This window comes from Talpa occidentalis, unplaced genomic scaffold, assembly GCF_014898055.3.
Source record: "Talpa occidentalis isolate TD23 unplaced genomic scaffold, MPIMG_talOcc4v2.1 talOcc4.11, whole genome shotgun sequence".
NCBI classification, from domain to species: domain Eukaryota; kingdom Metazoa; phylum Chordata; class Mammalia; order Eulipotyphla; family Talpidae; genus Talpa; species Talpa occidentalis.
Window position 1 is genome coordinate 36,188,600 of NW_023601104.1, and position 27,598 is coordinate 36,216,197.

General features: G+C 47.6%; 1 protein-coding gene and 1 non-coding gene across 5 annotated transcripts; both read right to left on the reverse strand.

The window, feature by feature from the left end:
• Positions 1-1,059: 1,059 nt before the first annotated feature.
• On the reverse strand, positions 1,060-27,598 carry PKM (pyruvate kinase M1/2). Of its 4 annotated transcripts, none has more exons than XM_037502859.2 (12): positions 25,009-25,141; positions 19,060-19,176; positions 16,778-16,944; positions 16,179-16,270; positions 12,315-12,446; positions 11,652-11,838; positions 10,862-11,132; positions 9,498-9,648; positions 9,045-9,197; positions 5,032-5,198; positions 2,504-2,685; positions 1,060-1,802 (listed from the first exon to the last, which is right to left on the reverse strand). In XM_037502859.2, exons 1-12 carry the CDS (start codon positions 25,056-25,058, stop codon positions 1,696-1,698), a joined length of 1,776 nt encoding a protein of 591 aa, XP_037358756.1. In that variant the 5' UTR covers positions 25,059-25,141; the 3' UTR covers positions 1,060-1,695. The 4 variants fall into 4 exon arrangements, with proteins under 4 accessions (XP_037358756.1, XP_037358755.1, XP_037358757.1 ...); XM_037502858.2 differs by lacking the exon at positions 5,032-5,198 and adding an exon at positions 4,484-4,650 and having other exon boundaries at positions 25,009-25,140; XM_037502860.2 differs by lacking the exons at positions 5,032-5,198; positions 19,060-19,176; positions 25,009-25,141 and adding exons at positions 4,484-4,650; positions 27,513-27,598.
• On the reverse strand, positions 7,017-7,163 carry LOC119239696 (U4 spliceosomal RNA). The gene has a single exon (XR_005123965.1). It is a non-coding gene; the product is annotated as a U4 spliceosomal RNA (small nuclear RNA).

Below are 27,598 nucleotides of genomic sequence, written 5' to 3' on the forward strand. Positions count from 1 at the left end.
CGGGAGGCCAAGTTACGGGGCTGTACCGCCAGCCCTTCACGGTTAGGGCCGGGGGTTCCCTCCAGGGTCTTCCTCTTCAGCTCCCCCGGTTCAGAACTGAAACCGTCTGCAGGAACCGATTCCCCGCCAGCCTCCCAACCCGAAAATCGAACTCCAGAGTAGGTTTCAATTTCTCTCCGCACCAGAGTAACTGAGTAGGGAACACCAGTGGGGATTTTTGAACGTGATAGTTGGAGAGCCCAGGAATTGCTTTTAAGCACTTCTCGAATTGGAAACTTCTGTACTTCCAGGCAAAATTTTAGAGGAGCTTGCAGAGGCACGGAAAGTGGGCAGAAATAGGGTGAGGATGGGAGGCAGAACAGTTTCGATATTGATGGGGCGTGGCAATGAACTGAGTCTTGAGAATGGGACCAAAGTCCTACCCCCTAACTTAGCTGGCCTGTGAACCCTTTCTTCCTTTGCTCACCTGATAGGCTTTGATCCTTGAATGGTCAGAAGAGGAAAAAAGCAGGCATTCTCAGTTACATTCCCAAGCCTCCCCCACCTGGTCCCTGCCTCATCATGGGATGAAGTAATCAGCAAACAAAAGGAGCACAAAGGGACCCCAGAGCTGCAGGCCTTCTGGGCATTGAAAACAGAATCTGGCCCCAGGTCCTGACTCTTTCACTGGGAACCAGGTCTCATCCTACAGGTCCTTTAAATTCGGGGCATCTAAAGCAGGATGACCTAAGGGAGGGAGGGGCAAGCCAAGGACCACTTCATTACTGGCTTATGCACCAAGGCAAAAAGGTGGGAACTCTGGTAGGGGCCCTCCATGGTGCCCTCTCCCATCTTTTGGTTCAAGATTTCTCCAGATGCAGGAGTTTTGAGAGAGAGCTATCACACCTCCCTGGGGTGCTGAAAAGGGAACTTTTATCCCCCAAGTAGTTACTGCTTCCCAGCACCTCTGTGCCCTGGAGATAGGTGGTGGCTGGAGTAACAGGATCACCCACAGGAGGCACAAGGCTCTTACCATTTTCACTCAGAAGACCGGGTTCAAACCAACGTCCCCCTTTCCCCCCAAAAAATCAGAAAGAGGCAACAGGAGCTTTAGCTGTTGTTTATTGACATACAAGTAGGCTCTATAGCAACAGGCTACAGCCGTAGGGAAAATGGAAGGTGGAAGTGGAGTATTTGTCTGCAGCTGAGTGGAGTGCAGGAACAAAGTGCACTATGCACAAGGCGGGAGGTGGGAAGGCAGGGGTGTTGGAGAAGCAATTAAGGACCAGGGACAGTCTACTTAAACTGGAACACTGCCCCATGCTGGAAGGCCCCTCTCTTGCTGGCTGTCTCCTGACCCCAGGCCAGGGTTGGAAGTTTTCTGGGAATCCATTTCTATAGGAACTGAACACAGTACACAAAGGAGAAGGAGCAGGGGCTATTGCCCTTTGTGTTCAGCTCTGGAGCCTCCACCCCAACCTGGCCTGTTTCATGGGTTGGAGCCACATGATAGACAGCCCAACTCTGGGCTACCCCAGCCAAGCAGGGTCTTAAAAACTACCATGTCTCATAGAGGCGCTAATCGTCTTCCCTGGTGTCCCAGCCCACCAGTGCCACACTACAGCCCCAAGTGAGCACTATAAGCATTGCTGGTCTAACGGATGGATCGGGGGAAGGGGAAAGGATGGGGACTGAAGAGGGGTTCTTGGGGGCCCTTCATGGCACTGGCACCACACGCATGGTGTTGGTGAAGCCAGAGCCAGGGCGCCATCCGGTCAGCACAATGACCACATCTCCCTTCTTGAAGAAGCCTCGGGCCTTGCCTGGAGGAAGAGAAAGAAGTTTGGTGAGAAAAAGTAAGCCAGGTAGAGATGTACATAGCTGATCACTCATCACCCAGCAAGCAGTAAGCAGTGAGCAGGGCGGGCTGATCATTACTTCCTCACACCACAAGGTGGCACCAGCCTCCCAAGTCCAGGCAAAAGGGACAAGGGCAGTTCTGAAACTTGGCACAGATGGCAGAGTTGGCAAGAAAAAGGGACAGCATCCATCTCATAGTCCAGAGGATGGAGAGCCTTGCCCATGTTCAAAGGTAAGCTGCTTCCTTTCATCCCATGACATTCTCTTATACAGGGACAAAGGCCACATGAGTACATGATCTGTGTGTGCACCACTCCACAGTGCAGCAGCTCTGTGGTCAATTTAAAAAATCAGTAATGAGTAATGACAAAGAATGGACAAACCTGACTTGTCCAGAATCCTGTTTTGAACCATAAATGAGGAGAGTGAGAAGAAATGAGTTTCTCAGACCCACAATGCAAAGGTCTGGTCCCCCCCCTTCACCCAGGGCTGAGCCTAACACTTTGGGAATGAGATGGGGAATTCAGAGGAGCATTCCCAGCAAGGTCAGCTAGGCCTGCACATTCCTAAGGCATCCTAAGGCCTGCACGTTCCCTTTCAGTAGTGTCCCACTGCCTAGGTACTCCTACCCTCCAGGCTGTAGCTCTTACTCAAAGCCACATACCAACATTCATGGCCAAGTTCACCCGGAGGTCCACGTCTTCAGCCCAGGCATCCTGCACTGGGTCCTTACACACCACAGGGAAGATGCCACGGTACAGATGGGCCTGGCGAGCTGTCTGGTGATTCCGGGTCACAGCAATGATGGGAGCACGGGGGCGGTATCTGGCCACCTGGTGAGCAGACCTGAGATAGCGTGGTGGACAGGCAGAAAAAACCATTAAGCAGTGTCCCAGGAATTTCCTGGGATGCTCCTCAGGATCTATAGCAATAGCTCGCCCTCTATTCCAACTCACTATGCCAGCCTGAGCCTCTAGTAATTTCAACATGTGCTTCCTGGGTCCTCTCTGGAATGGGGAGCTGCCTCTTAAGACAAGGACAGACCCCATTCTGTCTCCTCCACAGCATAAAACTTTTCTTTGTTGCATTTGCCTTCTATCCCTCCACCCCCATAGGCAGGACTCCAGGATCATGCTGACCCAGCACAGCCAGGCTCGTCCCATGTGGCAACCTCACCAGCACCCATTCCTCTTGCTGCCAGCAACAGCTGTAAGCCAAGCAGCATAAGAACACCACCTGACTCTTGACATCTGTAAAGAACAGGAGTAGAGCCCACCAGTGCCCCTGGGAATCAACAATGCAAGCCAAAGGCCACATGAGCACAAGATCTGTGTGTGCGCCACTCCACAGTGCAGCAGCTCTAGTCAATTTACAAAAACTTCAGTAATGAGTAGATGACAAAGAATGGACAACCCTGACCATATGACCCTCAGGTTCCTGGAAAGAGCCTCAGCAGCAAAACTGATTATCTAAGCCAGGCTTATACTGATTATCTAAGTGAGGCTTAGAAGTCTGGGCGCTGCCCCAGAGGCAAGGCCAGGAGATGAGCATGGTAAGTGTGGGAGGCTGCCTGTGAATGCTCCCCTGGAGGTAGAGGACCCCTTTGAAGCTCCAATGCCAGATGCTTACATGAACACTGACAGCGCACACCTGGAGCTGCAGATGTCTTAAGGTTTGGGAAGAAGATTTCAGGAGGAGCTGGACCCCGGAAGGCAAATGATGGGGGCACTCAAGAGGTGTCAGGGAAACACCATGTCCTATTTAAAAAGCCTGGTCTCCATGTAAGGCTTTCAGAAGGAAGCAGCTGTTGAAGTCGGAACTTGCTGATAGTAAAACCCCAGGAGACTGGAGCTAATAATAGCCAAATAGCAGAGGATGGACCTTTTCATAAAGGTCAATGTAATGGTTGGAACTGTTTATCCTGAGTCCTCTGCTGCCTGGTCTGTTTTGGTTCTACAGGCAGCTCACCTCAGTGCATGGGGACCACCCGCCTGCTCCTCTTGCAGGATGCCCCAGTGGCCACATGAACACAAGCTCGGGGAGTGATGGAGGCTGACTCCATGTCCTAGACCAGGAAGGAATCCCAAGTGCGAGGCCAGGCCCAGACTTCCACTCAACTGCATGGTACCTACCATGAAGTGCCAGCCAGACAACATGACAGCCTTTCCTAGGCTAGAATCCATTTGTTTTTGGGTCTTGAAGATGGACAGGGACAGGTGCACCAACCAATCAACAGGTCAGTGAACAGCGCTAATTCTGCAAACTGAACTTTGAAAAAGTACATGACAACTGGAATGAGCAGAACTGATTGTCTTCTATTATATTAGAGACAAGCTTTTAAATACCAGATAACCATTTGTAGTCAGTCTATCTGCAGTTATGCAATGAAGTTTCCAGTTCATGGTAAGTGGCCGAACATGCCTTATGCGCACTGCATGGAGTCCTTTGGGCCCGGGGAAGGGACTCTTGTCACTCAAGATTCTGGCCTGGAGCTGGGGATGCTCCTTCCCTGTGGGGTCCAGGTGGCAGGCAGAGGGATCTTACCTTGGGGCTCAGCACCATCTGAGCACCATTCAATGCACTGCTCCCAGGGCCCCCGAGGAAATGTGCAGAGCATTCACTAGGAGCCACTCCCACCTCCTACCTGCCAGACTTGGTGAGGACGATTATGGCCCCACTGCAGCACTTGAAGGAGGCCTCCACTGCACCCACGGCGGCAGCTTCTGTGGGGTCGCTGGTAATGGGCGCCAAGCGGCGGAGCTCCTCAAATAATTGCATGTGGTAGATGGCGGCCTCTGCCTCACGGGCAATCTAGGGGAGCAACATCCGTCCAGAGGGACGAGAAGGGGGGACAGAGCTTTGTCAGAGCTGTGTCACGATGGGAGAGGGAGGGGAGGAATTGCCCAGACACTTGGTGAGGAACATGTCCCTGAGTGCAAAGGTCAAGAGGACCCAATCACTGGAGAGTCGTGATAAGCAAGACTGACTCACAGGAACCAGTCCTTCACCAGGTGGCTGTGTCATCCACTGTGCCTACCGAACCAACAGGCCCATTGGTCCTGCCCTGCCCTTTCTGGCTGGCTTCCTGCAGATGAGAAGAGGCTCTGAGCCCAGTCTCAGTAGTGGCTGTCTTCTAGCAGCTGAAGCAAGAGGCTGGTTATCCTGCAGAATTACCTGCCCTTAGGGCCCTACCTGCCAGACTCCGTCAGAACTATCAAAGCTGCCGCTAAACACTTATAAGAAGCCTCCACGCTGCCCATGGCCATGGCTTCCATGAGGTCTGTGGAGTGACTTGAGGCCCGCACAAGTTCTTCAAACAGCTTGCGGTGGAACATGGCTGCCTCAGCCTCACGAGCTATCTGTAAGGTTTAGGGGGAGACAGAGCAAGGAAGAGGGAAAGGGAGAAAAAAAGAGACAACACACATGGAAAGACAGAATGAGGAATTAATCAGAGAGAAGGTAATCTTAGGTTAATTGGCTAAATCTGTCCTCAGGCAGATGCAAAGAGGCTGGGTGATGAAAGCCTGCTCAGGGATGTGTGAGCCAGTGTCAACTGCTGCCGTTTCCCCTCCAATAGAGGCGAAATTGGTCCGTCCATTCTGGAAGGACTTTGTGGTGGGCTGGGGTGGAGGCGGTATACAATATGGCAGCAGGCTCTAGCACCTGGGTGTGAAATCAGGCCCAGGTGGGGCCCACAACACTCCCTGGCAGGATTTGACCATACTGCCTCACGACACAGCTTACAGAAAGGAACAGGCCCTCCCTCCTCACATGGCTGTCTGGTTACTGCAGGACTTCCTGCTCAGCTTCCAAGTACATGTGGAATGCTTGCTCAGCCTCAGACACGGGGGTGCTGGGAACCTTTCCCATGGTTGCCAAGGAATCTCACTGAGAAGCACTGGAATGCTGGCGAAAGCTTCATTGCGTCTAAGCAGGATGGTGAACAAATAGGGGGCACACCGAATAGCCATGTGAAGAGACAGATGCCTGTGGAAGTGCGCACGTTAAGTTTAATTAGACAAATGATTAAACTCTAATGATTAACAGGCATGAGAAAGCCATCAAGTTATTTATAGAGCACCTGCTCAGAGAACACCAAAAATTAGGAAGAAAATTTAAGATCTCGAAGATTATAATCTAATTACCAGCCTCTTAAGAGAATGAAGGGTTATGAGGAATCAGTGATGCCATCTCATTAATTAGACAGTATATGCACATGTATAGCAGGATTTACTAGGTTAAAGGTTTTCTTTCTGTAGGAACAGAAAGCATGCAGCCCAAAGACAGGGGACATGAATAGGAAATAGAACCATACCTGGTACTGCCTAGCCCTTAGTTACGGGTCGTTAACTGCACCAGTTAAGACAAAGGAGAGAGCAGTCAACAGTGAAGAGGAGAAGCTGTCAGCATTGATGGGAGACACGGGAAGGGGCGACCTGCACACCCAGCTCAGACCCCATGGGAGCAGTGCCATGTAACACAAACCTTGCAGTTTCTATGGTCTCTCTGTTCACAGGAAGACTGGGATATGGACGGATGGACATGGCATTCAGAGCCCTGAGCCTGACTTTAGTCTCTGAGCACAGGAGACGCCTCAAATAGAGACGAGTCCTTTTTAATTTCCTGCTACCAAAGTGCTAATTTTGTTTATTTATTTATGCATACAAGAACTGGGGTACAGGCCAGAGGGTTTGGGAGATAAGAGGATTCACCAGATACAGAGCGGGGAACACAACCTGCAGATGTACTGAAATACACTGCTGAAGGGAGCAGTGGGAGAGTCAGGAGAGGTCTGCTGCATCATGTGGGTTGCTCCCTGGCAGGGGATCGAACTTGGCGCTGCAGAGGCTGCAGACAGCTTCACAGTGCTGCGCTTAACTCCTTGTGCCACCAGGGAGGCCCCCCAAAGTGCTATGTTGCAGGACATATTGGCTTCGGAGGCAATGGGTCTGGATGCAAACCCAGATCTTATCATGGAACCCTCATTATAAATTGGGGTCATCTACCTCACAGAGGTTATGAATATTACATCAATCTACACAGGAACTTACCAAGCATTTAATGGTAGTAAATATTTACTACTAAGGCTGCAATTAAACACATCTCATCTAATTCACTTTACTGATAAGGCCTTTAGAGGTCACAAAAAAGTCTAGGTGGTTTCATGGTTCAGTAAATCAGGTCAAGGTCACTTACTGACCTCTAAGGATATGAACCCACACAACTAAGCAAGGGGGTACACGGAGGATCATACACTTTTCAATTAGCAATAATCGCGCCTCGGATAAACCTCATTGGCTACGATACTGCCACTGCGCAAAGCTAGGATCATACACTTTTAACAGCCGCCACCTAGAGGAGACTGGTTTAAGGTCTACTGACTCCTGGGGGAGAGAAGGCACCTTCCCACCAGAGACCCTGGGCTCAGAACAGCAATCACGTCACACGGGGTGGCATCTCAGCCAAGGTATTTGGTCTCTCCCAACTTCAAAGTGGGGATTCCACCAAGGATGCTGAGGAGACCCCAGGAGATCTATTTAGTTGAGACATCTCTGTTTACTACTGAAAGAGTTTAATATAGGGGCCTCCCTGGTGGCACAGCGGTTGAGCACTGGGTTGTGAAGCTGCCCGCAGCCTCTGCAGCGCCGGTTTGATCCCCAACTGCTCCCCGGGCCACAGGAGGAGGGTCCCACATGGCGGGCAGAACTCTCCTGCCGCCCGCTGCTTCCCTCAGCAGTGTACTTCGGTCCTTCTGCCTGCTCTGCTCCCTGTTCTGCTCTGGCAAATTCTCTCACCCTCCCACGCTTCTGACTGTATCCAGTGCTTATATAAATAATAAATAAATCTTAAAAAAACAAAAAAGAGATTAAAAAAAGTTTAATATAAAAACACGTCTTCTCTGGGAGTTATTGAAGCCTAGGAACTGTACACAAAGGAAGTGAAGGAGAAAAGGAAGATGTCTAGTCTAGAGGTTCTTTCTTTGAGGGGGATGCCACATAAAGACAATGGGCTACAAAGTGAATAGGAAGGTTAAAGAAAAAAAAAAAACATTTCAAGGTAAGAGACAAATTTACTGAGCTGTTCACTTTAAGAACTGACCCAGGACAGGGCCTCCCCTAGTGGCACAGCAGTTGAGCGCTGGGCTGTGAGGTTGCTCGCAGCCTCTGCAGTGCCGGTTTGATCCCCGGCCACCAGCGAGGGTCCCACATGGCGCTCAGACCTCTCCCGTCGCACCTGCTGCTCCCCTCAGCAGTGTACTTGGTCAGTCTGCCTGTTCTGTTCCCTGCTCTGGCTCTGGTGAATTCGCTCACCCTCTCACACTTCTGACTGTACCCAGTACTTACATAAATAAATCTTAAGAAAAAAAAAAAAAAAAAAAAAAAACCTGACCCGGCATAATAAGCCTGATAATGGCTCCCTGCATTGACTCTTCAGTAAGCTCGAAAATACGCAATTGGGGCAGAGGCACTGAGTCTCCAACCCTGAGAAGCAGCCAGGCAGTGGGACATGGCCCAGTAGAGGAGCTGTGACCAGCTAGCCCCTGGGGAGAAAAGAAGGGTCACACACAGGACCCTCCAGATGCTCTCACTCCAGAAACAGCCATCCTACCACCTGTCTCTATTTGTGGACCTGTCACCCATCACTTAAATCCAGTTTTTAGTCTGGGGAGTGAGTGCAGCAGCCCAGCAAAGCAGGACCCACTTGCAGACACCATGCAAACCCAGCAGGCAGTCAGCTCAGTGCGGACAACAGCCCCAGTGCAGTCAGAGGCCCTGTGGGGGAGGCACTTGTCTGAAGGACAGGTAGGGAATCAAACAAAGAGGACAACTGGGAACAGGAGTTCTGGGCCTTTTCCAGAATAAAGCAAAGTCCTCTGGGCTGTTCAGAGAAAGAGGTACAAGTATGCCAATAATCGAGCCACGGGAAGGATTTATAACCCTGAAGCCAGAAATAAACTGGGCTATGTCCAATGGAGGAGAATACCTCCCAAACAGATGGAAACAGGAGAGGGAATGTGAGCATGGGAGGTAGAATTAAAAAAAAAAAAAAAAGACACTTCTACCCCCAGCACACACCTCTTGTCACCTGGAGGATCATAAAAGATGTTGAGTGCAGAAGCCTGTAAGGTGTTGCTTTGTACTGGGGCTTGCCCCATCCCAGCCCCAGCCTGAGCCCAGGGAGACAGGAAAGCCCAAAGAACTTACCAGGTGCTGCATGCGAACAGCCTCCAGGGGGTAGTCCCCTTTAGCTGTCTCTCCAGATAGCATAATACAGTCAGCTCCATCCAAGACTGCATTGGCTACATCACTGCCCTCAGCCCGGGTGGGACGAGGCTTTTTGATCATGCTCTCCAGCATCTGGGAGGAGATAAAACATTAGAAACTTGTGACATGGGCTGTCTTCAGAGATGAATGACTGAAGTCTGTACCCCTGTCATACATAACTGTGTATGTATGTGCACAGAGCATGGCACTTTGCAGGGGTGAAAAGTGGGTGGGAGAGAGGGACTCTGTGTTTGTGTGTGTGTGCGCGTGCGTGTGTGTGTGAGAAAGAGAGAGTGAAAGAGAGGGAAGGGTAGGGGAGGTGGGGGCAGGATCCATGAGAAGAGACCAGGTAGCTCCCAAAGCTTTCCCATGTATAAGGGGAGAGACACATGCCTGTGTGGCACAGATGACAGGCTTCCCAACTCGGTTGCATCTCCCAATCATCATCTTCTGAGCAAGGAAGACCTTCTCTGCAGGAATCTCAATGCCTAGATCACCACGAGCCACCATGATCCCATCACTGGCTTCCAGAATCTCATCAAACCTGACAGGGAAGGTGGGAAGAGAGGTTAGGAGCCATAAAATAAACAGTGAGGCAAAGATCACTGGGATTCTAACTTGGGTGTCTGTGTGCAAGGACAGTTGCCCATGACCTAGGACATAATCATGGGTGCATGGAGGTGGTGGGGTGGGTGTTCCCGCAGTGGGCAAACTGTGCCCATGTGGATACATCACTGGGGGGAAGGGGCACGGGTGAGGTCTCCTCCAAAGCCCCATGGACTCACTTCCTCCCCATCGATACCTTGTTGAGGCCCCACTTAATGTGTCTCTACTATCTCCACTGCAGTCAGTACTCCAGGGTAGAAAAAGCTACCTGAGGTCTGCTGACTACTCTGACACAAGGCCCATGACCCCTTCCAACCTGCTGAAGACAGGAGGTCAGGGGCTTTTTGGCTGGGATCAAGCCAGCTATCACCCATGGCTTATCAAGGATGGCCTAGGGAGGACCCCAAATGGCCTGGTACAAAGGAAATCAACACTAAGCTAAGGATGGCAGGGTCACAGCAGTGGGTAGAGCTGCTCCTCCCACCCTCCCTAAGCATATGCCTAAACTCACACAAGTAGGTGTGGGGTTTAGCATGTCTGAGTTCTTTCCAGTGGGAAGCCAAAGAGGAACAGATGTCACCAAGCTGGCCACAGTCATTTGGCTCCTCCTTGAGTTGGTACAATCTGAACCTGGAGGAGAACCACAGGCTTTGCTCTGGGAAGCAGGCACATGTCAGATCATAGTGATCATCAGCCAGTGGCTGTCCAATTGAAGACTTGGAAGCCATGATTTCAGTGTCTACACCAAGCCCTGAGCTTTCTTCCACATGGCTCCCAAGTGAAAAAGAGCCCCTTTCCAAGAACTTTCTCTTGACCATCCCCCCATTCCAGCAAACAAAGGCAGTGCTCTGAACTTGGAACACAGTGCAGAGGCCCTGTCCTCCCTCTGCAATGCTGATATCTGGGCCAAGAGAAAAGGGTTGAGATAAGCGGGCATCCCAATCACCTGGGATGCTTTTTTGGTAATATCAATGCCTTCCACTGACTAGCCTCTTAAAGTATTCTGATTCAGAGGGCCTGGGACTGGCTGAGGAGTCTGCATACTGATGGGCAGGTAGCCAGGTTTGCGAACCAGGTATTCATAGGATACATCTTGCTCTTAAGAGAGGCTGGGGCTGAAGGAGGTGGCAAGGGACAGGCAAGGGACTGACCTCCGAACTCCCTCATGATTCTCAATTTTGCTGATGATCTTGATGTTCTTCCCTTTCTCTCCCAGGACCTTCCTGACTTCATGGACATCAGATGCCTTGCGGATGAAAGATGCAAACACCATATCTACATCTTGCTCCACCCCAAACTTCAGATCCTGGATGTCCTTTTCCGACACAGCAGGCAGGTCCACAGCAGCCCCAGGAAGGTTCACACCCTTTTTGCTGCCCAAGGAGCCCCCATTCTCGACCTCTGTCACCAGGAAGTCAGCACCTGTGTGAAATGGAGCACGTGGGTATGCAGAGCAATGAGGGCACACGTCCTCCATACGAAGAGGCCAGGAACCAGCTGTCTCTCCCCACAGTACTGTGAACTGAGAAGCAGTACCTTGTGCAATGGAGTGTATTGCCAGAGTTCAAATCCTAGCCCCACTGTGTCACCTGGGGGAAGTCAATTCACTTCCCTGTGCCTGTTAAATAGGGATAATAATATCTACTCATAGGGTTGTTTTAAAATAACCCTACTATTCACAGTCACACTGGAGTCCTGTACAGATCATATTGAGGGATGAAGGCAGGAAGCAGAAAGCCAAAAGATTTCAAAAAGAAATCTCATGTGCTCCCAAGAACATGATTACTTGAAGTCTAGTTTTGAGGATAAGCAATAACTCTTCAGGATATAAAGACTCAACCTTGCTATCAGCCAAGCAAACTTCCTATCTCTTCTTTCTGTCAAAGAAATTTAGAGGTACGAGATGGTTTTAGATAAGTAGACCCTGAATACTGAACATACCTTTTTCCTTCACCTGCAGAGAAATAAGTCCGTCATCCACATAGATCTTGCTGCCTACTTCCACCACCTTGCAAATGTTCTTGTAATCCAGCCAAAGGACGTTTTCATCACACTTTTCCATGTAGGCATTATCCAGGGTGATCTTGAGAGTGGCTCCCTTCTTCAGCTCCACCTCCGCAGTGCCGCTCTACAGACAGGAAAGTAAGCCCTGAGTCCCAACCACAGAGGCCAGGCCTGCCTGGCAGGAAATGAAAAGCTCTTTTCTCCAAGGAGCAAAGCTCCAATCTCAGCTACAAGTAACAATAAAACATTTCCCATTGGGTATAAAGAATGGTATTCTCTAACTTCGTATATTTTAAGAAATAACCCAAGGAAAAAAAGGAAAAAAACCATAATGTTTTAGTTATGCTATTTAATGCTAGGGAAAGACAGACAAAGAAACTGCTTCCTAAAGTTAGAGAGACTTGGAAGTAGGTTTGTAGACTATAAAGATCCCTTTCTGTTATCACTCTTAGTGAGCTAAGACAAAGCAACATTTTTGACTGTGATGAACAAAACCCTCATTTATAGACCTAAACTCAAGCCTATGGTTTCTGGGCAAGGAGAGGCTGCTGAAGAAGGCTGAAGAAGGACCCACCCTCCCTCTTCTCCCAGGATACTCACGCCCTTGATGAGCCCAGTGCGGATCTCAGGTCCTTTGGTGTCCAGGGCCACAGCAACGGGCCGGTATAGAATGGGGTCAGAAGCAAAGCTTTCTGTGGCTGTGCGCACGTTCTTGATGGTCTCTGCATGATACTAGGGGAGAGGAAGGAAGATGGCAAGTGTCCTCCCATAACACTAGTACCTCTGGAACTGACAATGCTCCTTCAAGATAGACCTGCAGATGATCTAGACCTCCACATCCATTATCTGACAGGCTCAGCTACTCATTCTGAGGGCAAAACTTAGGAACTTTAGGATTTTGCCACTAAAACCATTAAAGGTCTGAGTGTCTCAACACATAAAAAAGTTGTGTCCTTTCGGGTGTTCTCTTGCCTAAGACTCATCAAATAAAGCAAACAACTAGAGCAAAGACCTAGAATTTGTGTTTGGATAATATTGGTCTTGCAATTGGAGTCAGATTCTGATATACCTGGTAATTGTGAGTTTTCTCTCTATTGATTCTCACTAAAATTCAAACTCAAAATTATTTACTTAGCTAACAGCAGCCTAAGCTAAATAATACACTACTAAAGGTCATGCAGACTTGGTTTGTGCAATCACTTTCTAGAGTATGATTAGAGATGCAAGTGGAATAGGGAAAGGGAGATAGTGCCTTTTTCTGAGTTGCCCTTTGCTATTCTTCACTTGCAACAAATCCTGGTCAATCTTCTCTCTTCATCCCTTATCTCTTTCCACTTGCCATTACTGTTTGACTAAAGTGGATTCAGGGCCAAGATGTCAAAAGTACTCAGTGTAATCAATAGGACACTGCTGATAACAGAGGCCCTATCAATATGACATTGCTGATAACAGAAGCACTCAGCACTGTGGGTCTTGTCCTTTAACCAGCTACCACTGTCCTGCAAATAGGTGGATAGAAGGGAGCTGGAAGTAGAGCTTCACCTCCAAGGTTGGTATTACTTGAGGCTGGTGTCAGAACAATCTTCAGTATGCCATTTAGACAGTCTATAATGAGAACCATTGGTGTCACTGGGTAGAGTTCATAAGTCTAAGTTATGGAAGTTTCTTTCTATTGTTGGCTTGCAATAAAAATAGTATAGACTATCAACTATAAGTATAAATCATTTTTTAGAGGAATGAGTTCTAAATATTATTAAATGCCTTTTTCTCAGAGTTGATGTGTGTAAATTAAGTATATAGAGGTGAGCATAGAGTAGTTATTTAGTGTCACCTATTATCATTCTCTTGCATTGCACTGACCATATTTAATCCAAATGCAGAATTAAAGTTTACTTGGTCATGGGTCATGAAATTCCTTTAATACACTATTATTAGACTTAACTTTATGCTTTATGTAACATTCTAAATGAGACTGGTCTAGCGTATGAACCTTCAAAATCTTATAGGCCTAGTGTTCCGATCAGAGTCCAGATCCTAATTACCTTTTTCAATCTTAAGGCTGTTTATTCAAATTTTTGAATTCTTAAATATTTACCTTTCCTTAGAAAAGAGTCAATTTTATTTCAATTTACAGGACCTTAATGCATAAGTCTTTTATGATTTTAAAACTCTTTATATATAGTTTTCTTTTCTGTTCTTCATCTTTTTTTGTGCATCTTTTTCTTGACCAGGCTTTTTAGAAGTTTCCAACTTTTTAAATTAATGATTATTTATTACACTATCAAGAATCAGTTCTTTGCTTAATTTATCAGGTTTATTTTCCATTTCATAAAGCTATGCTTGTAAGTGAATTCCTTTTCTTCACCTTTTTAAGGTTTAGGTTTCTTCCTCCAGTGTTTAGGTGAAATTCTTTTTTTGTTAAATTTCAGACCTTTGCTTTCTGATACGTAGATTTAAGAGTATACATTTTCATGATTACTATGGAAGACTTTGTTCTTAATTTTCATAAAAATGTCAGAGAATGTGATCTATATAATTTCTAATTTTGGTGGCCTAGTATATTTTTAAACCGTGAATACTGAAAAAAAAAAGCACACACTTTTAGCCTTGGAGACATAAAAGTATACACTAATCATATAACCAATTATTCAAAGCCACTATATTACCATCTTTTGGTATATATCTGGGAGGTATACTGGACTCTTCTACTGTGATTGTAGCTTTGTTGAATGTTTTCAAGTTTTAATAATCCCATCAATCAATGTTGTCCCTATGAAAGGTCAAAATTTAGGTTGGTTAAAAGTAGGTATTTCTGACCAACACGGCATTATGGGCACACATATTCAATAAACAGACTTTGCCCCATGAACTGCCACAAATGGGGGACAGAGACACTGGCAAAGCTGTCAAAAGCTCATAACAATGAGACAGTGATGTCCCTCCGCCTGGGTAAAGGAGAGATCTCAATTTCAATGTTTTTGCTTACAGGAATGTTGAAAACTTCCCAAGAGCTCCAAAAGGTATGGCCCAGCCTCTAGTCAAAGGTGCATATCAAATAAGGTCCCTGACATGTGATCAAACAAAAATATTTGCATTACATTATATATATATTAGGACAATTTCAGATCAATTTCCAAAACCCTGATCCCAGGAGCCCCCTTATCCTTGTCAAAAACCTCAAAATTAAAGACACAAGAGGTTCTGGATTTATCTATTTTTAAATTCTAGTTCTAATTTGGGAATAAGAAAAGCACAGATAATCTTCAAATGCCTCTTGTAGTTTAAAAACCCAAACCCCCAAAGCCAATTCCACTCCAGCAGGTGCAGCAGATCCCACTCAGCCCTGCCATTTCAGAGCTGAGAGGTTTTATCTTACGGGATGGAAGAGGCCATCAGCCCAGTTAAAGGTCAACTTCTCAAAATCTATTTCTGCTCCTTCCCTTGCACACGGGAGACCTGGACACACTTGGACAGCAAGAATCAATAACGAAATAACCCTCACTTGTTGGCTTTACCTCTCCCTTTGGGCTGAGCTATCACTTGAAATAAGTCCTGGTGACCCCTGCCCCGGACCCCTGCCTTTGGAAAATTACTTAATGTCATTAGGGGCATATCTTAACCTGAGGGGCTTGCTGAGCATAGTTTCTCTAACTTGGTCCCATGACATTTGGAGACCAGCCACCTGCCAGGCCATAGGCTGTTTATGGAACATGGGTTAGGGAATCTATGAAGAGTCTCATGTTTCCAGAAAGGAGGAATTCACCTCTTGGATTGCACTTCCTGAGGCGTTATTTTTAGTCTCAACACCATCTTCCAAATGCCAGAGGGCAACCCCTTGCCACTTGACCTTACAGGGTAGCAGTTCTTTAGCATCAACAGGAAATAAATACAGCAGTCTACCAAGCAGGGAAGTCCACCTTATTCATTACTCCTCTACCAATACCAGTATGAAACTGCAAGGCTCATGGCTGAGCCTGAAGCTTTAAAAAAGGCAGTGTCCTCCTCTTCAGGAAGCCCCCACACTCCCCAAAAGGAGTTTGTCCCTTTCTTGGGAACAGAAGCAGGAAGGGAGCACTTCCCAAAAGTTGTGGCCTGGTTCTAGGTCAGGTCTCTGTTCATAGGTCAAATCAGCTCATAAATTGCACCAGCATTAAGACCACCTACTAGGCTCCTGAAGAAGTGTGCTGACTGGCTTGATTTTAATGTAGCAGAACCCCTGGGATGGGACATACTGGAACACAATGTTGGTGAAGTGGGGGGTTATATGCCAGAACATGCCCCTTTGTGAGGGCTGACATGGCAGCAGATGTGTATGGGTGTTGGGGGGTGGAGAGGAGAGCAGGGGTAGAGTGTGAAGACAATGGTTGTGAACCCCAGACTCACTCTTGCCTGATCCACTGTGGTTAAATGGAATACCTGCCTCCCCACCTGCTCCCTATAAGATGTCCCGGTGGTGAGGCTCACCTCGTGAGTTCCATGGGAGAAGTTCAGACGAGCCACATTCATGCCTGACTTAATCATCTCCTTCAACATCTCCACTGATCGGGAGGCTGGGCCTAGTAAAATAAAGTTTTAAAGCTATCAATATTAATTATTCAGAATAGGAATAATCCTTTAAATTTTAAGTTCAAAGAACTCTGGATAGTTCACTGTTCCTCCTAAAATTCCTCCCCTACCTACACCCCAGCCTAATAGCTCTTCTTTCTTTCAAAAACACACAGCAGACTGTTACTGTGCTAGCCCACCTTCTTGAATTAGATGGATACTTATGTTTCCTTCAAATTCTATAGGCTCCATCTAATTGAGAAAGTGTAAGACCTGGCTGCAGCAGGAACCTGGCTGCACAGAGCATGTCAAAAAGGTTTGTGAGAAACTCCTAAAAGATCTGATAAGGAAGACACCCTCTAAATTTTGTCTTCAGCACAAAACATAAAGCATACTAATGCTTTATTGCAACTTCCTATTACCTGCTTCCCTAAGAATCTGTGTTGCATGCTCAGGAGAGGAAGATCACTGTCACCTGAGGCCCTGGTCTGGGACTAGGGAGGATCACACCCACTCACCGATGGTACAGATGATGCCAGTGTTCCGGGCTGTGATGGGTGGTGAGTCGATGTCCAGACGGCACATGTGCTCCAGGAATGTGTCAGCCATGGCTGCGTGCAGCTGCTGGGTCTGAATGAAGGCAGTCCCGACATCGGTGTGGTGCTTCGACATGGCTTCTGAGGTCCTGGGTCCAGGGGAAGTAAAGAGACAGTAATCAGTCTGAGAAGCCCAGGGTGGTTCGCATGCAGCCTGGCACAGGAGGCCATTTCCTGCTTACACATTAACTCCATCAGCACACTGTGTGCACAAGCCACAGAGATCCCGCCATGCTCTGGCTACGTAGGTGCTCCTCAAAGGGCTAACTCACAAAACCATGAGCAAGTGGAAAGGACCTTAAAGAACATGCTAAAGCCTCGTGCCCAATGCATGCACCTCCCAGGCAGCCATTGTAAGCAGATCTCCTATACATTGGACTAACATCTACCTTGACAGTTTTCCTGATGTACTTGAAGGAGCTTCCTGAAAAGGAAGTTGTAACCAGTCTTTTAGTGATACCAACAACCGACTCCCAGTTTAGTACCCTGGTAAATCTAGACATTTGTATAGCAAGTTGTCTCAAAGTTACAAATATCTGCCTTGTGGCAGAACACCCACATTGACTCTTTAAAACTGTCCCCATTCAAACCCAGTGATTTTCCTGGTTGTATAGACAATCCCCATTCAAGGGGTCCTGAGTTCCTGAGTCCTAGATTTTCACTAACCCAAAACATCACTTAAGTTCATTCCTTTATTCACACCCTGGAGCAAAGCGTAAGTCCTAAGCTACTGACAGGCAATAAAAACCAGTCCCTGGACAGGAAGCAAAGTCCAACTAGAACCCAAATGCAAAATCTTTCATCCTAGAAATATGTACCCACAAACCACATCTGCCTTTGGTCAGGTGGATCGTAAGATATATAATCTGCATATAACCAAGGGTTACCACACTGGCACTGGTCTGCCTCTACAATTATTACAACCACACTTACAGGGCAGTTGCAACATGAGGAAATTAATGTTGTCAGATTGCTCCAATTGACTTTCTGAGACACCATTCTGATTCCCTTTCTACATCTGACAAGTGCACCAGTAACAAAGAGCATCTGTTCCAGGCAATTAACCAGCCCAGGTCACAATCCTGACAACTGCCCCGACCTTTGCTTTTCTTTGACTAACCTCACTCGGCCGGTTAGTTAGCTGATTAGAGACCTGAGAAGCTTCTGGGCAGTGTTTGAATAACCATCAGGTAAGGAAATGAGCCAGAAGCTCTACAGCAGAAAGCTATCCTTTTCCTCAAGTTCTCAGACCAAGGGCTACTCCTCTGGAAATGCCTGAACCCAAATACTCCCACCCATGTTCGAGAATAAGTCCCTCTCTAGCCTGCCCCACTGTCTCCTAAATCTCAGGGCTCCAAACCAAGGCACCCCAGAAAGGGAATTCTTATTCTTTCTTTTCCCTCCTGCTCGGACTCTGTGGCATCTCCAGGTGGCTCAAGTAGCATATGCATCTACACCAGCCACTGCCATCTTCAATTTCTGTCAAAAGCCCAAGGAGCTTGATTAACACCAGTTGTGGACAACCCATCTGAAAACTGATGGTTACAGGTCCTTCCTCAACTACAGAATCTAAACCTTTAAAAACAGAGAAATAAAATACTAGCTAAACATTCCACTTGGCGCATTCCTTTCAATGTGTATTTCCTAACTCCTAATGATACCAGATACCAAAGTGAAAAATCAATCCTCTCCTCTGTAACCTATCTGATTTTGTATATCTAGTGCGTGAAGTATTCCAATGTCCGCTGAATGACCTCTTAGTGTACCTTAGTGCCATTTTGTCAAAACCAAAATTATACCTCTCCTCAGCCCTCCCAAATTTGAGGGACAGCTCTGAATTACCAACAGGACAGCCTGGGCAGCCAGAGTCACTTTCCCTACTCATGGCTGAGGCAGGGCTTGCACAGCTTCAGAGCACCCACGCAGCTGGGCTTAGGTGAGTCTGTCTGGTAGGAGAATACTACTGAAGAAATGTTACCAGGTGTCAAACGAAGCCAGCTGGAACAAAAAGTCCTTGCAGTTGCCTCTGAACAGAGAGAGTCATCCAATCCAAGGATTGTCTCGTGAACAGAACAGGATTTGAATGAGTGGGTTGGAGTGACTAATTACACTCTAAAAATCATCAGCTGGCTCTTCTCTAGACAAGGAGTCATTAGAGTCTCCTTGCAAAGACCTGGCTGGGACCAGTGATTATTGGGTCATACCTTGTATTCTCTGGGCTTGGGCTTCCGGTGACATAATGCTCTTTTTTTGGTTCAAGGTGGCTCCTTGGCCCCACTTGCAAAGACCGCTCAGAGCTGAGAAAGGTTTGCCCTGCAGAGCTGTACAAGGATTAAGGTAAAAGCTGAGTATAACTAAAGCTCTTTGGGGTAATGAGAAATTACTTTAATAACCATGTATCCAGGTGGTAACTAACAGGTATAGATTCAGCTATGTTACAAAGAAAAACACAGACGCCTTCCCCCAAAAAATATTAAGAAGCTAAGTGTGAAAAACTCAAAAGTATCATTGATGCTTTATCCCCTCCCTTAATAGCCAAAGATTGTCTTCCCTCTAAGGTCTCTTTAAATCTGTGGTTTTCTATCATTTTGCTGTTTATTTAAGAACCCGGTACCCCTGTTTTTTAGGAGGTCAGGTTAGAGGGGTCCCAAATTAAACACATAAAAGGGCTGGAAGGATATATACCAAAATAAAAACAGCAAGTTAATATTAAGATTACAGCAATTTTTTTCTTTCCTTCATTAATAAATATACCTCATTAATAAATTTGCTTGTCTGCAAATGAGTCTCAACATGTCCATATGAAATATTTTTCTAATAAGGAAAATTACAAATGTTCCTCTTCCAGAAATGATACATTATTAAGCATCCTGGTAAAACTGTAAGAATGAAAAAAAGTCAGTCCCAGCTCCATTAATAAACTGCTGTTTTATGCACTTCAAGAGCACTCTGTTTAAATGTGGCAGAGGCGAAATGCACATTTTAGATCCCAATCACAAATACATTGCAAGGCAATTTCACTAGCCTCACAAGGTCAACCATGATCCATTCAGAACCTCAAAACAAACCAACAAAAAATTCCTATCATCCACAGGACTATGCTCCAGAACTGTTAGTTACAAGCCCAAATCCAGGAAACTTCCAGTTTAGTTTGTCCTCAGTCTTAGAGCAAAAATCTTTGTGACAAGGATGTTTTGGTATAAAAGGGCTGCATACAGAACCCATTAGCAAATCAAATTATATTGGGCTCAAACACAAACCTATTCCACCATCTTGAGTTAAATCTGAGGTTTATTGTTTACCCAGGTTATCAAGTACCAAACCAACAAATGATTTTGTTAGGTGTTTGAGTGGATTTGCACACCAGTAAATCAATAAAAGCTTGCTTGTCTGCAAATGAATCCATACTCTTATACAAGGTCTCAACACCTCCTTAAAGCCCTCTACTATCCAGAGAGATCTCATGTCACATCTGAGGGTCTCCAACTGGCCTCTCTCCCCCAGCCTCTGGCTGGAGCCTCCCTTGGCAAAAAGGGTCAGAGCTCTCCAGCCCACCTCCAAGGTCTTGTGGAGACTAGTCTTTTCTTTCCAGCCTAAGCTGTCCATTCCACCAACCACCTACCACCTAGAGTCCACCCTGGTTTCTCAAGATTGGCCTTTGGGAATAACTACTCTCCAATGCTATCCTCTGGGCAGTGCCTGTCAGGACATGCGACCCAGCCTGTGCCAGGCTGACTCACTACGCATCCTCCTCCTTGGGAGGCACAGGCGTGCAAAGCCAACCTCCAGTCTGCAGTGGAAGGCCGGTGTAGCCACTGATGACGGCAAGTGGCAGGCCCAGGAACAGGAGCTTTATTCTTGAGCCTGAGCCCCTGCAGGAGAATCTTCCTCAGAGACATTTCTCCTCTGAAATAAGACACCATCAGAAGCCTTAGTGCATGCTGACAGGATGGACCAGGCACAGCTTCAGGTGCCCCTAGCCCCGCCATTTCTCTCTCATCTCAAGAAGCTCCTGGTTCCCTAAAACTACAGTTTCATTTGTGGCAGACACAATTCTTTGCCCACTGTCTGAAAAGAGGAAGAGGGTGTAAGAATCATAAATCATAAAAAATAACACCTGACACACCATTGAGAACCAGTCCTATTAGCAGGCCGTGTTGGCAAAGATTCACACTTTGCCAATTCTATCTTTCAAAAAGGCCCAAATCATTCTGCTCTAGTAAACTGATCTGGCCTAGGAGTCTGTATCTGCATAACTGTGCAGATGTATCTGTACCAACTGTGCTTCAATACCAGTCTCATCACACAGACTAACACAATAATGATGGGCACTTTTGATGCCCACAATTTTGTTGTCAATTTGCTACCTACACTCCCAAGCCTTTAAGCATGAAGACTTTCCAATCTCAAAACCTTAGAAATCTAGCATCTGTCAGAAAATCTGAATCATAATATGCTCCACATGGTATTCCGGGTGGCCTGCTCTCTAGGCATTGTTGTCCTCGATGATGATGGAGCATGGAAATATACTCCCCAAGTCTAACCTTCATAGGACTATGGCAGCACCAGAATCAAGATGCCTGCTGGGTTCAACACAAAATCTGGTAAGGTCTGGACTGGGTGCTCTTCACTGATGTACCATTAGCTTACAGAGAGCACACATGGAGTAGGGTATGAAGGATAAGCAGTTTTTAGCTAAGAGATGTGACTCTGAAGTCTGTTCTACACTCAGCAGGCCTCATAACATAAAGCCTGGTGTTAGCAGATTACATAAAACAAAATAGTACACTTGTAGGATCAAGTAGAATTCCCTTGCTCTTTTATTCAGGGATTGGACTAAGCGACTTAAAAACTTTATAAGCAGGGCCTCCCTGGTGGCGCAGGTGGTTGAGCGCCGCACTATGAAGCTGTCCGCAGCCTTTGCAGCGTGGGTTCGATCCTGGCTGGCCAGCGAGAATCCCACATGGCACAGCAGACCTCTCCTGTCTCACTTGCTGCTCCCCCCTCAGCAGTGTATTTCATCAGTGCTGCCTGTTCTGTTCCCTGCTCTTTCTCTGGTGAATCCTCTCACCCTCCTGCGCATCTGGCCTGTACCCTGGTTCTTGTATAAATAAATCTTAAAAAAAAAAAACAAAAAAAAACTTTATAAGCAATTGTGTAAGGTCCAGGGGAATAAAGCACCAAAGCTGATGGTAAATGGGCCTATCCCCCAAAGGACCACTCAGCTCCAGAGCAGGAAGTTCCAAGTCAGGGAAAAAGCTGTGAGTCTTCAGAGGATTTCCTGGTCTGATCACAGATGCTCAGTCCATACGCTGCAATACAGCCTGAAGAAGGAAACTTCTGTGGTGCTGGGGCATGGCGCCTCCTTCACACAAAAGGGGCAGACCCTCAGGGCATGGTGTTCATACTTTGGGAACAGCAAGGGACATCGTTCCTGGCCCTTCAAATCAGGTACAACCTGGCCTCAGCCAAGTGAGGCGGTGGCTCGGCATTTAAACGAAGAGCTGCCCACGGCTGGAGGGAAAAGAAGCGGGGCTGAAGGAAGAAGGGCAGCGCCAACTCTCCAAGAGCAGTGACCTAGTTAGTAAAACTGGTCTTCCTGCACTGACCTTCACAGGTTTGCTTCTTTTTCATTTTGTTTTGAACTGAAGAAAAGAAACATTAATATCTCTATTTCTGCCACCTAGAGCTAACCATTAACATTCAGCGGATTTTCTTTTAAAAATTAGTTACAATTTTACAGTTCATTTCTCCACCATGAGTTCTAATTACTGTTGTGAATTATATATCCTTCCAGTTCATTTAGAGACAGTATATCTATACTGTAGAGACAGTATATCTATACTGACTATAAGATTTTGGTTGTTTTTTTTAATGTCCTAAGTAATACACTGCTCAAGTATCATTGAACTTTGTTTTTCACTCCATTTAAGATCCATCCAGTTGGTACACAGATCTTGATTTATAGGAACTATAATACTAGTCCACTGAACAAGTAGACCATTTATTTAAGCATTTCCTTACTAGCTGACCATCCCTTCCTTGCCCCCAAACCAACTTTTCCCCTATTAATCAATACCATAACACTCTCCTAGAACAAGTCTTCTTGCACTTCTATATATAATCCAGAACACATGAGTCACTAGGCATGTTTATTTTCTATTTTATAAAATATTGCTGAATTCCTCAAAGTCATTATATACATTTACTACCAACCAGGAATGCCTTCCCAAAGTATTGACTTTGAGACTGTCAGAAATTTAAAATGTTTGCCCATCTCTTGGGTGACACTGGTTAGTCTGCTCCCTAGTAGAGTAACACAAGAGTAATAGTTTTGTTACAAAGTCTCTATTTCCCCGACCACCTAACTTAAAACTCCTCCAAAATGTGCCTGGTTTTGTCTCATGAGCATGTCTGACTCAGCTGACTGGGATGACTCTTTTGGTCTTATCACTGAAGATATGGAAGAGACCTTTTTTTTTCAGATTGAACTGACTATTCTCAGCAGGTTGATTAAAGATGTTTGGAAGGGATGAGCTCCTTTCAGCAAATCTTTTTGACTGGACCAGTGAGGCTGTTCCATACTCTGAAGTGCTAGGACCAGCAACTCACCACCCTACCAAAGGTGGCACCTCCCACCACAGCCCCCTGCTGGCTTCCAAACAGAGTTGCCTGGTACCAGAAAGGAGAGGCTTTGGACAGAGCTCTTTTGTCAGAAGCTCTGCCTTCAGACACAAGTGAGTCTCAGAGGCCACAGGAGGTACTGCATGCAGCCTGGCTCCCTCCTACGTGCAGACCGTGCAGAACGCGACAAACCGCCGAAGGGGTGTGGCTGCACCGCTTGGTCACTCTGCCAACCTCTCTTCCAGAGCTGAACAGTCATAACAGGATACCAAAAGGCCAAGAGAAGCTGCAGACTGCCCCTCACCACCCACACTAGCTCACACCCAAACAGCTTCTTTAACAAAGCTCCAAATAATCAAATCTTATTGTCATCTGCAGCTGGCTTTGGTGAAAAAATGCAAGTTCCCAGAAAGTATGGTGTTCCCTCAGCTCTGTTCCTACTTGTAGTGGATTTGATGTTTAAAGTGATGCCACTGAGGCCTCTAAGATCTTTTACCAAATAGATTACTTACAGAGCCCACAAGATCCTCAACAAAGTTGCATGGGAACGATTCACACAAGGGACTCATTCTTGTGGTATAGCAGTTAATTGGGATTTGATGTAGACATTCATAATAATTCAAAAAAAAAATATAATGTCAAGTGAGTAATTTTCCCTTACCTTTAAGTCAGTCTTAGCTCTTGGCTAAGATGACATATCCTGACTTGCCTTCATAAAAGTTGGGGCAAAATAAAACTCGTATGCTGTGAGTTGTGATGCAAGAGTTGCATTTTTTTTCACCTTCCTGTTCAAAGCCACGTCCTCATTTCTTTCACTGTTTCAACATTAAGAGTGCTTTAAGAAATAAAATGCCCTTTCCTATGACACCACATAAATGTCACAACATTCAAAGCAGAGAGGCTGCACCCATAAGGTGCAAGCTCTGTTTGGACCACAGCTACCAAATTTGCCAACTCACCGGGGGTGCAATTCTTTTTTTTTTTTTTTTTTTTTTGTGGGACCCTTGCGGGCGGCCCGGGGAACAAGGCGCTGCAGAGGCTGCGGGCCTCGCAGCCCAGGGCTCAACCGCTGGGCCACCAGGGGAGGCCCACTGGGGGTGCAATTCTTAAAGACCCAGCAATGCTCTCTGTTAAACTATGAATTCAACACTAAAATTATTTACTTCTAATGCAGAGCCTAAAATGGGAGCAACTATGCTCGACTGGAGGAAACTTACGTCCATATATTTTGACGCAAGTCTAGAAGCTCAGAATGAGTTCAAGGACATTTTTAAGTTATCGTTATTCATGTCCACTACAGCCCTTATTCCACAAAGACTGGCATGCCTGCTGCAGAATGGGCTCAGCCACTCTGCAGTCCAGCTCTTAGGGCAGTAGAAAGTGTGCCTGAGCAACCTGGACCGAGCCTTTTTCACTTAGTTGAAAAATTTTCAACTGGGGGGGAAAAGTATGATTCATTGCTTGACTCACAAGCCGGGAAAGGGGAATTTCTAAATCTATGAAGACCATAATGCAGTTTCCCCACTCACCCAATGAAGAGCATTCTCTCAACAGCAGAGAAGTTTAACGGTTGAGTCATCTTGCCCAGAGTCTTCCTCACCTCTACACACAGACCAGTGATGGGCTACACACATATCCTTTGCTGAGAACAGCCCCCTGCAGTCCCAACAGCATCCACAGGCAACCAGAGGGTAAATTATTTGCTAACAATGCTGCAGAGCAGGATTAGGCCCTCTGTACCCTAAGGGGTGGCCACATCCTCTGTACCACCAACAGGTGGCTATCATCTGTGGCCTACCTCCAAATCTAACCTATTTCCCAGCTGAGAAAATCCTACAACTCCTTTCCTTCCTTTGTTTAGAGGTCCCCATTCTCAGGAGACCAAAGAGTCCCTGTTACAAGAGAATTCTTAGCTACTTGTAAACACTGTACCCAGACCCCTAGGGGGATTGGTTTCCTGGAGATGTCTGGTATTTAGAGTCTGACTGCCAAAGAGTAACTATGACTATGTGTTTGGGAAGGCAGAGAAAAGAGCCCTCATGCTCAATTATGGACCATGTTACTGTACTCAATGACCGAAAGAAGGCATCTCTTCTAAATATCTCACCAGAAGGGCCTCACTGGTGGCCTAATGGGGGTTAAGGCCCAGCACTACCACCGCTTTGGCCTGTGTTAGATCCCCAGCTAGGGAGCTGACCCACGTGGCATGGCAGACCTCTCCTGTCTTGCCCACTGCTCCCCTCAGCAGTGTATTTCAGTCAATGTGCCTCTTCTGCTCCCCACTCTGTCTCTGGTGAATCCTCTCACCCCCGCACCTCTGGCCTGTACCCCACCTCTTGCATGCTTAAGTAAATCTTTAAAAAAAAAATCTCACCAGAGATTAGACACTGCAGTGAGAATATATATTCCTGTAGGTGTGTGCATAGACACCAGTTCTTTCAACAACCACGGGGAAAATATACTTTCGGTTTACACACCAGAAACAGAAGTCCTAGGACTGAATTCCCTCCATCATTCTGGTCAGTATGTTGATGAGTCCAGATTCTAAAAGCCCCTTTGCAAGTTCCTAACGCCTCTGTCTAGCAAGTCTGGACCTTAATTATCAGGCTCCTTTACTCAGATGGGAAAAGAACACGGGTAAGAAGCCTGCCTTTCCATGACTCGGGACTTTAAATAATCCTCAGACCTGAAGGTGCTTTTCAAAAGCTTCCTTAGACCCCATGTGACTGCACTTTGGAAAGACTCCTGTTCAGTCCCACCCCAAATCACTAAGAGTCCGCCGTCCCAACTGCACCCCGCAGGGAAGATCGCTCTTTAATTACACAGTGGACTCTACACCCTAATCTCCACCCCTCCCTTAAACAGCTCTGAGTAGCTTTTACTGCTTTAAAGCTCTAGAAATATTTCCGCTCTCCCCAACCTCGTGGCCTCCGAGTTCTACGATCCTATTTGTTAAGCAAAGTGAAACAGGTCTGGGGCGAAGAATCCTCGGGCTTCCTGCAACAGCTGAGGTCTGCGGTAAAGCTGGGGGCGCGACGGGGCGGACGGCCAGGCGCCCAGGACGCGGGCGGCTACGTGCCACGCCGCGGCCCCCACATGGAGCCCCCGCGCCCCTGCACAGGCCCGCGCCGCAGAGCGGCCACCCTTTCCTCTTGCAGCGAGGTGGGGAGAGCCACGGGTTATGTAACCCCTAGATGCGCCCGAACGCCCGCAGCATCCCTGGGCCGCGCGGACGGCCAGAGCCCCGCAGACCTCAGCACAACGAGCCCCCCCGAGCCCCAAGCCCCGCTCCTCGGGCCTGGGGTCCGGGAGCCCGCGGTGGACAAGGGGGCAGGACCGCGAAGGGAGAAGCGGGACGCGGACGCCGAGAGGAGCCGGCAGGGGAGGGGCGAGGCGAGGCGCCGGGCGGTGCCAAGGACTGGAGGAGAGCGGGATGCGGGGAGGCGGACGTGACCAGAATGGAGGGGGAGGGGCGGGAGCCGGGCATGAATGGGGGGTGGGGTAGAGATGGGGAAGGGGTAGCACGAGGAGGCGAGGGGCGCGGGGAGAGTGGACCGAACCCGAGTGGGGGGGCGGCGGGGCGCTGGAGAAGGACCTCGCGGGGGAGGGGGTTACAAGCAAAGCATCGGGATGAGCGGAGCACCCACAAAGTGCAGCCCCGGAGGCAATGAACACCAAGGAGCTAGGAGGGGGCGGGGAGGGGAGCGGCGTGGCCTGAGAAGAAAGGGGAGAGGAAGGGATCCGGTCAGGAGGGGACCGGAGGGGTGAGGATGGAAGCAGCTGAAGGGGTGCGAGGGCGGCGAGGAGGGGACCAGAATGCGGGCGAGGACTGGAGCAGGAAAGGGGCTGGGTGGACCCGTCGGATCTTGGAAGAAACGAGCCGGGGGGCCCGGAGCGCCCTCCTCGAGACCCCAAGGACCCTGCGCCGCCCCCAATTTGGGTACCCGAAAGAGCAGAAGGGCGGGCATCCCGCCCCAACGGGGCGGGCAGCGGCCAAGCGGGAATGGACGGCCCGGCCTCCTCCCCGGCTCACCTACGGCGGGGCGGCTCGGGGGCGAGACGAGAGCGCAGGCAGGGCCGGAGTCTCCGCGGGCGCAGCTGCTGTGCGGGAATCCGCGG